General features: G+C 33.3%; 1 protein-coding gene across 2 annotated transcripts; it reads left to right on the top strand.

Moving 5' to 3' along the window:
• Positions 1–541: 541 nt before the first annotated feature.
• On the top strand, positions 542–9301 carry LOC108479867 (caffeoylshikimate esterase). Of its 2 annotated transcripts, XM_053023082.1 has the most exons (10): positions 542–587; positions 1807–1870; positions 1968–2149; positions 2763–2792; positions 3233–3359; positions 3451–3597; positions 7608–7738; positions 7822–7959; positions 8183–8281; positions 8913–9301. In XM_053023082.1, exons 2-10 carry the CDS (start codon positions 1825–1827, stop codon positions 9135–9137), a joined length of 1125 nt encoding a protein of 374 aa, XP_052879042.1. In that variant the 5' UTR covers positions 542–587; positions 1807–1824; the 3' UTR covers positions 9138–9301. The 2 variants fall into 2 exon arrangements, with proteins under 2 accessions (XP_052879042.1, XP_017638183.1); XM_017782694.2 differs by lacking the exon at positions 542–587 and having other exon boundaries at positions 1538–1870.
• The last annotated feature ends 961 nt before the right edge of the window (positions 9302–10262 follow it).

Here is a 10262-nt window from a genome sequence, read left to right as displayed (position 1 = left end):
TGATTTTTTTTAATTGAATCGAATTGAGTCAAGAAATTTCGAGTCAAGTTAACGAATCCTATTATTTATACTCAATGTTGCGTTTTTATAGACTGATTATTTAATTAGTAGATGAAGTACAAGATTATTTAACTACATAAACAATATAATGGTTTTGCCTTTTAACTTAATGAGTAAACATTTATCAAAACAACGTAGTTTTGTCTTTTCTTACTCGGACCTTCAGATAACTCGAATTGTGTAATTCATATTCGAGTTAAACTGAAAAACTTAATTTTTTATTCGAGTTGATCCGAATAACTTGATTAATTCAAATAACTTAAACTATTTAATTCAAAATTTAAATTTTTATCAAAATTTTTAAATCGAATCAAATTTTGCTCAATCCTAATTTAAATGTCGAAAAAAAAAAAACAAAAGTAAAAGACATGTATGATTGAAAGTGGAATTAGCATAAAGCTTCGAATAAACTACATACATAATCATTTAATTATAAAAATTTATTTTAAATATTAAAATATTTATAATTTAGATACTCACCTTACTTGATTAGATGATTTTGGTCAAAGTGGAAACGGAAATATGAGGTAGATATTTTATATATTTATTTGTTTTCTTATGATATGTTTGGATGAGCGAAGAGATACAATAAGTTTAATTTATTTTTAGTCTTAAATAACAATATCATAATAATAAAAAGTAATCCGAACTTAGCTTTATTCCCTCTCAATTTGTGTTTTTCTTACAATAAGCTGAACACAACATCAAAGATCTTTGCAAAAGGGTAAACTGCAACTGCAGTTTCTTGTTGAGTGTTTTCTTCTTCTTCCTTCCCAATGGGAGGCTGTACTTCCAAGCCTTAAAAACCCAAACACAACCACCCAAAATGACTATCCTACCCTGCCTCCGACCACCCAACCAAACCCAAAACTCCTTCGACGCCGCTGAGGTTTCTTAAGAAATCGTTTTCCGTCTCCTTCTCCGGAGAAACACATCCGGGCGGTGTTGAGACGGTGGGAGCGTAACAAGAAGGCGGCGGGAATTACGGAGACGAAGGAGGATGAGGATGGAGTTGAACCGGATAAAAGATTAGGGTTTTTGAAGGAGTTGTATATTTGTTCTGCTAAGCTCCAGAAAGGAAGTTAAAAGGAGAACAGGTTGCTGTTAAAGTGATTCCCAAGTCCAAGCTAACAATTTCTTTTTTCTGTATTAAATTTGGGACATTGAAATCAAAGTTATGTGCTTTAAGATACCGAATATTAGCTGAAATTTCTTTGAAGTAGTCTTGTATGATTCTTGTTTCATTTGCCATGAATGAGGGAATTTACTGTTTTTTGTGTTCAGCTCATTGTATATCAGATTTCTGCTTCCCGCAGATATCAAAATGATCGAAATAGATACTTAAATTGTAAAAATATTTGGATTACAATTTTAATTTTAATAAACAGTGGGAAGAATATTTTAACACGTACGTTAGCACTTTCCTTCCTTTTATAGAACTCAATCACCTTCACCTACCGCCTTTTCCTTCTCTTTGCGAATCTTCCAAGTAATAAATTAATCAGAAAATAGAACAAACAATTTCCTCGTACGATTTTCCTTTATTAAAATCTGACTTTTAAAACAAAATTTTGAAAGTAAATTAAATAAACTAAACTACTGCACTCTGCAAAGAATCTCTCCATTTCAGCTTTTGGACTTTTGCTTGCTGACATTTCTTTCCTTATTAATTTTTTTGCCCCATTTCCTGGATTTTAGCTATATAATTTAATTTATTTGTTTTTATTATACTTTTTTTTTCTCAAGAGGAAAAGAAAGGGCCACATGGCTTTGAAATCTTCAAACTTGCTCCGGAGTCATCTTTTTTATGGTAACTCTAGAACCCCCTCCCCTCATTGTTTTTACTTTTTTCTGTTTATGTAGAGGAATGGGTATCTGAAAAGAGATAGACTTCTGGTTATTGGCAGGGTTTTTGTTGAAGTGGAGAAGAGAAAAAAGCAGAGTAATGGCTAAGCCCCTTAAGTTTAAAGGGGTGGATGAAGAGTTGCAGAAGATTTTGGATGCTAATATGGATGAAGCACCTGCTAGAAGGAGAGCCAGGGAAGCCTTTAAGCATATTCAACTTGGACTTGATCATATTTTGTTCAAGGTCTTTGTTTTTCAACTTCATCCTCCTAATATATATACTTGCCTTCTTTTGGCTACTAAATTTATGTATTGCCTTGAAGCATTAGTTCCTTTTTTCCCCTTTTTTCTTCCAAGGGATCTGAGATGGGTTTCTTTTATCTGGGTTTTCTTTATGCCGTTTAGAGGATTTTTTTTTTGGTATTCAAAAGATTTATATTTCATATATTGATTGTATACAATTCTATGCGCTTTTTAGAGGATTTGGTTGAGTTAATATATAGTTAAAGGAATGGCTAGATTAAAAGGAAGTTAGGGTTGTAATTAGAATGAGCAGACAATTTCTCAACATTCGTGTTCAAAGAAATGAATAAGCTATAAGTAAGATCGTTTGTTGGCATTATTTTATTTTATTTTCTGATTCTTTTTAGTGATAGTTAAAAGGACTCGGTTAAAGTTGATTAGTTTGAGATAAAAAAATTAAATTGAAGGAAAATTGGGTAATTATTAGAATGAATGAACTTACTCTCAATGCGAGAACTCAGTTTTCATATTCTCTTTCTTTTGGTTTGATAAGCCTGGTAGATAATTTTAACGTTTTGAGCGGTTGTTAAATAAATGTTACTTGGTTTTGACAGACACCTCTTGATGGGCTGAAGATGAAGGAGGTACAAGCTTTGGACTTGCACTTTTCCCTTTGATATTTGCTAGGCTTTTGTTCGCTACAGCTCTTCTTCTTTTATCTCATTTTGAATGCATAAGAACTTCTGAATCCGAATGAAAAGTTTTGTGTAAAGATCTTGCTATGGTATTAGTTGTAATCTTGTGTTAATATCAATTGAAAGGCCACCAGATTATCCTTAAGAAAGAATAACCTTCTTTGACTGGAAAGTTTTTTTCTTTCTAAAGGAAGATTCCTCCATCATAAATATGTCTACAAAGTTGCTTATTCAGATGCTTTTCTTTTCCCTTGTGAACACAATTGATGGAGTTCATACTTAAGTTGTTGTCTACTTTGCCAGCTAAATGTTTTGTTTTCTCATGGATTCTTTGAGGCGGTTATAATCTACTTCTTAATCACCTAATATTTTGAAATTTTGAAGTACAGTCATATGAGGTGAATTCTAGGGGACTGGAAATTTTCTCAAAAAGTTGGCTTCCACAGACCTCTTACCCCAAGGCAATGGTGTTCTTTTGTCATGGTTATGGAGACACTTGCACATTTTTTGCTGAAGGCATGTAGTTTAGAACTAGTAACTAATGACCTTTTTGCAGTTTTGCGTATTGCTTTAATGGAACCTAATCAACTTTTGACATTGTTAGCAGGGATTGCCAGGAAATTGGCATCATGTGGATATGGAGTTTTTGCAATGGATTACCCTGGATTTGGCCTGTCTGAAGGTCTTCATGGCTATATTCACAGATTTGACTGGCTTGTGGATGATGTGATTGAGCAATACACCAAAATTAAAGGTGTGGTTTCTCTTTCCTAAGCCCTAGTGATATATATATTTTTTATCTTTTTCTAGAACTTCTCTGGTTGCTCCAAGATTTTTCTTAGATAGCCTCTGGTTCCCCTAGATAGAAAATTTCATTGATTTCCACGTTGAATGAAGCAAAGTAACTTGATATGGGGATTTAGTTTAGTACATTGTGGATTTTTTTTGTTTGTGAGTGCGCATTTGCAAGTTCTTGGCACTATATGATCATTTATGATTTTTGTTCTATGTTGCCATTAATATTTGTGTCATGAATCATCTAATAATAATTAGTACTCCTAGAACTTGGAAAATTATGAAATAATGCTTTGCACATGGTTTATCAATTAAAAGTTAAGTCCAAAAGATATGCTGACCTTTTGAATATGAAAAATGTTGCTCTTCCAACCTCTTCAGTGCGTAAAGTTGGTTGAAATATGTGAGGCATTTGTCAGCGTCCTCTACTGGTAAAATAACCTGGAGAAAACCCTCACAAATGCTTTTCTTTTCTTTTTAAAATTTTTTTAAACTGCTGGGTTTGACACTCTATGGGATATAGTTTGATATAAGCTGAAGATGCAGAAGGCACTGGCTGTAGTTTCAGCATCCAATGGCAGTGATGTATCATGGCAGAGCACCTTAATGCTTTGCTAAATATTGAAAACAAACTTCTCAATGTGAAGAAAATAATAAAAAACTGACAAGGATGATAGATACTTGAATTGCCACCTGTGCTTTGTTAGTGGATTTGTAGGTGAATTGATTCCTAAAATGTTTAAGAACTTTCATGTTGTGGAGAATTGATCTACTGGGATCAATTTTTTCATGTAAACACAGCTACTACAGTCTCCTATATATACACAAAATTTTCCTTATCAATTAGGGAACTTATCAATAACTAGCATTCTAAAAAAATTAGAACTCCTATATGATATATACCCTTTATCTAATATACAATCTATTAAAACTCTAACTCAGCACTTCACTAAACCTCAACCACTCGTACACAAGAATTCAGCAAAACCAAAGCGCACACACACACTATCACACTATCCAACTCAAGCTGGTGAATGGATATCCTCCATTCCGAGCTTATTGGCAATCAATGTCTTGAAACAATTAGTTGATAGCCCTTAGTAAGTATATCTGCTACTTGATCCTTTGTTGAAACAAATGGGGTACAAATAAGTCCACTGTCGAGTTTCTCCTTGATAAATATCTATTTACTGCAGCATGCTTGGTTCTATCATATTGCATTGGATTAGGTGCAATGTTGATTGCTGATTTATTGTCACAGAACAATCGTATTGAACCTTCTCATCTTATTTTCATATCAAGAATTATTTTCAACCAAAGTAATTCACATATTCCAAGTGTCATTTGCCTGGATTCTGACTCCACTCTTGACCTTGTCGCTACATTTTGCTTTTTACTCTCCAAGTCACTAGATTGCCACTTTGGAATGTACAATAGCTTGAAGTTGGTCTCGTGTCAACTAATGGTCTGATGTGGTCTCCGTCAATATAAGCTTCTAGAGTCATGCCTCCTCCTTTATTGAACAAGATTCCTTTTCCAGGATTACGTTTTAAATACTGCATCTTGATAGGATTGTGCATAAGTTGGCTGAGTACACTCATAGCAAATGCAATGCTGGGTCTTGTATGTGCCAAATAGATTAATGTTATGACAAATGTTTGGTAAGACCTTTTATCTACAATAGAATCTTCTGAAGCATCACATAGTCTATGACTGAATTCAATTTGTGTATCATTCAGCTTACAGCCCAACATCCCTGTTTCGTTCAATAAATCAAGCATATACTAATAAAAAAATCCTTGCTTTGAATGTGCTACTTCAATACCAAGGATTCAGTTTCCCAACTTCTTTGATGTCAAATTCTTTCAGTAAGCACTCTTTTAAATTTTGCATCTCCTCTGTATCATTACCAGTTATGATAATATCATCCACATATACCAACAACATTGTCACTCCCCATGTCTTCGAATGCCCCACAAACAAAATGTGGTCTCTTTGGCTTTTTTTATATCCCAAGGTAATCATTGCATTTCTAAATCTTTCAAACCAAGCCCTTGATGACTGTTTAAGTCTAAAGAGGGTGTTCTTCAACTTAAAAACCAGGCCTTTGGATTCAAAACCAGGAGGAACCTCATGTAAATTTCTTCTTTTAATCGCCTTGAAGAAATGAATTTTTATATCAAACTATTGTAAATTCCATCGCAGGTCCTGATTCCTTTTGTAAGGGTAATGGATAGGTCATTAACATTCGGTTGCACTGGCTTGCTATCAATGGGTTGATTAATATTAGCTGGTGATATGGTGTTTTCTATAGGCATGGAAGTTGTTTTTGAGTTTTGATCATGGAAGTTGTTTTTGAGTTTTGATCAATGTTGGTGACAATATGTTGGAATTCCTTAAATTAAGCAGATTTTCTACCTTAGTTCTAGGAATTTCCTTGTACTATTAGCCATAATCAAATTACTAATTTTTAGGGATAGGCTAATTTCTAGAGATTATTTCCTTTTTATTTTTCCTGCTATTCTTTAAAAGGCTGTAGTCAGATTAGAAGAAATAAGAATTATTCTTCTTCCTAAACTTGTTCACAATATGGTATTCTCTATGGGTGTGGGAGCTGTTTCTAGGTTTTGAACAGTTGCTCAAATAGGAGATTGTACCTACACAGGTTGAGAGATAGGTATTTCCCTTCGAGAATAAGTTTGCAGTGTCAAGTATTATCTAGTTTCCCTTTATCTTCCATCATTCCACCTAACCTTGGTGACTTAATTAGTGACGTTGACTTGAGCACAAACGAAGCACCTAAAACTGACTCAACAGAAATTCACTCAACAAAAGTTGGGGGTTGATTGGTAGTAGGAGTTTTGACTAAGACTAGTGGTTGACTAGGAAAATCAGGTACAGATAGATCGTTTGCTTTATCTTCGAAGTCTCCCCCTGAAGATATGAATGTTTCAAAAAGGACTCATTTTCACCAAAAGCCACATCAATTGAAGCGAAGATTTTCATAGTAGTTGGATGAAAACATTTGTACCGTTTTTGCATGGAAGAATATCCAATAAAGACACACAGAAGAGCATGTGGATCAGGTTTTCCCCTATTGTGAGAATGAACATGAACAAAAGCGATACTCCCAAAAACTCAAGGAGTAAGATTGGTGAATGAGCTGAAATTTGGAGATATTTTTGTGAGCGTGTCTATTGGTTTTCTGAAATCAAGGATTTTTGTTGGAACTATATTAATGAGATAGGCAACAGTTAAGACTGCCTCTCTGTAGTAGTGTTTAGGGGCAGTTCACCAAGGCTATAACACTCACACTATCACATTATCTGACACATGTTCTCTCACATTTTGCTATTTGTAATCTGTATAAGTTGCTTGATCAAAAGTTATATTCAGGTGAAAATTGCACCCACATTTTTGTTCTTACTTCTCTATTCTCATATCAAGTAGAAGAAACTTGCACTTTCACGTTCTGTTTTTCAATCTTTTCCATTCTGTCCTCTCATTTCACTTTAATTGTGCATGCAAGAATACAACTGATTCTTTTCTCGAAAGAAGATGCCAGAGGGAGCTTGTGACTTAGCTGGTAGAAATATAAATTTCAAGCATTAAATTTCAAGCATTCTGTTGACCTTTCTACTCTATCAAGTAGAAGAACATTCCACTTTCAGCCTTCCTTGAAAGTTGAATTCGAAAATCTTTTACTATCTTTGCAAACATCATTGTTGTTATCAATATTTGCCATCATATCTGTAAAAGGTGAACTGGGATGATTTGTTTGCTTTTAGTTCTCCAGTTGTGTTACTCATAAATACACAAGAATCTTCAGTTCTATATTCTCTTGCAAGTTCATTTTTCTTTGTAGAGTTTTCCATCAATGATGTTCTGTTCGTAATTTCATTTGAAGGAAGACTTGCACCCTTTTTTATACTTGATTACTGGACTGCTCTTGATTGAATTCGATTACAGAGAATCCTGAGTTTCGGACTCTTCCATGCTACCTCTTTGGCGAGTCATTGGGTGGAGCTGTAGCTCTAAAGATGCACTTAAAACAACCTAATGCCTGGAGTGGTGCCTGTCTTGTTGCTCCTATGTGCAAAGTAAATTTCCAAGCTGAAACATTTTACGGACTTTGTTTACACTTTTTTTCTTTTATCTCTATTGATGGGAGTACTTCATTTAGATCGCAGATGACATGGTTCCACCCTGGATACTGAAGCAAATTCTGATCGGTGTAGCTAATATTCTTCCAAAACAGAAGTTAGTACCACAGAAGGATTTGGCAGAGGCGGCATTTAGAGACATTAAAAAGAGAGAACTGGTTCGTTTCTACGGCTCAGTTGAATGATTTGATGTATGGTAAATGTTTATGGTAAATATTAGCGATGTACTCTGGGATGCTTAAGTGCAAAACTGTGGCATTTTTATGAAGTTAGTTATGCCTATGATGTAATCATTCATCTCTCTGCATCACAGTATTTGCTTGAATGAATAAGCAAAACTTCTATTATAGATATTTACTTTTCATTTTTCTGCCTATGTAGACACCCTATAATGTTATTGCTTACAAGGACAAGCCACGCTTACGGACTGCGGTGGAGATGTTGAGAACGACAGCCGAAATAGAACAACATTTGGAGAAGGTCCAGTTCCGTTATCCTTATTGCTCTAATAAATTTTGTTATTTATGTTTTCAAAATGATATTTGAACCAACTATTCTTTTTGTTGCTCTCTTTTGGCCTGTTACTCTTCTACTTTGTACTTGGAGAAATATGTATGTATGTTTGCGTCTGTTTGGTATTGTGCCTGGATTTAAATTTCTCTAGACCTATATAACGTGTAATGTTTTGGTTAAAACCAACCCATGCTTTACCATACTGTCTGCAACAATCCCCAAACTTGTTTTTTAAGTTGGGTAAGCGAAATGTTATCAAAACCTTGTGAGAACCTTTTAGCGCAGATCCGAGGGACTGAATTTTTTTCTTTTATACCTTGGAAGAAAAGTCATGCATGTTGCTTAGGACACATGATAGGGGCACTGTCTCAGTTACCCTCCTTCTATTACCATACCACTAGCAAATATTCCAGGAGTGCCATCATAAATCATATAGTTTAGTTCTTTTTTGGTGTTATGAGATCCTAGATCACGCAAATTTTATTCCTAAATGAAGTTAACGAAGCATTTGCTTTTTCTTTATAAATTTGGTATCTTATTAAGCTTGGAATATGTTATAAACCCAGTTTTGATTCTGGGTTCGAATTTATGATTTCAGGTTTCGCTTCCAATATTAATCTTGCATGGAGAGAACGATATCGTTACGGACCCAGCTGTGAGCAAAGCATTGTATGAAAAAGCAAGCAGCTCAGACAAGAACATTATTATATACAAGGATGCTGGCCATTCTCTTCTTGAAGGTGAACCAGATGATATGATTAACAGAGTTTTTAGTGACATAATTTCTTGGCTTGATGAACATAGCAGTAATACTGCAGGCTAATCGCAATCTCTCTTATTTAATTTCATTTATAAATAATAAATGGAACTAAGATACAATGTTATGATTAAATTGGAATAAGGATCCACTGCAGTGCTATAGAATTGTGTAAATTAAGGAATTTAAATTGATTTGTGGGATATTTTATTGTTCATAAACCAATTAAATGACCACTATTTCACCATTGATGCTTGAATGGCAGCATTTTCCGTAATTTGATAAGTACAATTCTTTTTTGCCTAATTTAATGATGGAGATTAAATTTAAAATTCAGACGCAAATTTTGTTTAATTAATATGGGGTAATTATACACACATTAAAATCAGTATATTTACTCATTTTCATGTCGAATAAATTTGACCCATTGTATGTGTAACATAAATTAAGAATACTTCCGCCCGATGATTTTATATTTTAAATTAATATTTTCACTATTATATTTATATTTTGTTATACATGAATTTATGATACATTTGATTAATGTATTTCGTAATATTGTAAATTGTTTCATGAGAAATAATATTAATGTGTTTATATCTATGTTCAATTTTTTTTTTTAGAGTCGTTAAATTTTAAATTTTAATCATATTATTAATTTAATAATATTCCCTTAATATAATGCACAAAACAAAATAGGTAAATAAAATAAATTATGTAATTAGAGTTGTTCATGGGTCATGTTATACATGATAAAATTTAAAAAAAATTTCAAGCCCACATCGAAATTTGATCTAACCCGATAGCTTATTTTATTATTCATATACTAATAAAATATTAAAATTATTTATTTATATTAATATTTACATATTTTATAATTAAATTTAATAAAAAATAACAATTTAACTTGAATTTGAGTTGGGATTATTTGAGATAAAAAAGAAAAAAAAAAAAAACTCTTTGCCCAAGCCATGCTTAATCTATTGTCATGGGTCATGGATAAAAGCCTGTGATGACGTCTCATGGAGATCAATTAATGAAATGAGACTTATTTGACCCATTTGAATTGATCCGATTCGTAAAACACATGGAGAAACTCATCTACTTGAAGCCTTGATGACATAGTGGAATACTCCAGTAAAACTAGAGTTACCATGGTGAATATTGTAAATCCTAAGGGATGAGATTGTA

The sequence above is a fragment of the Gossypium arboreum genome, chromosome 12 (assembly GCF_025698485.1).
Source record: "Gossypium arboreum isolate Shixiya-1 chromosome 12, ASM2569848v2, whole genome shotgun sequence".
NCBI classification, from domain to species: domain Eukaryota; kingdom Viridiplantae; phylum Streptophyta; class Magnoliopsida; order Malvales; family Malvaceae; genus Gossypium; species Gossypium arboreum.
This window is presented reverse-complemented; position numbering and strand designations above follow the sequence as displayed.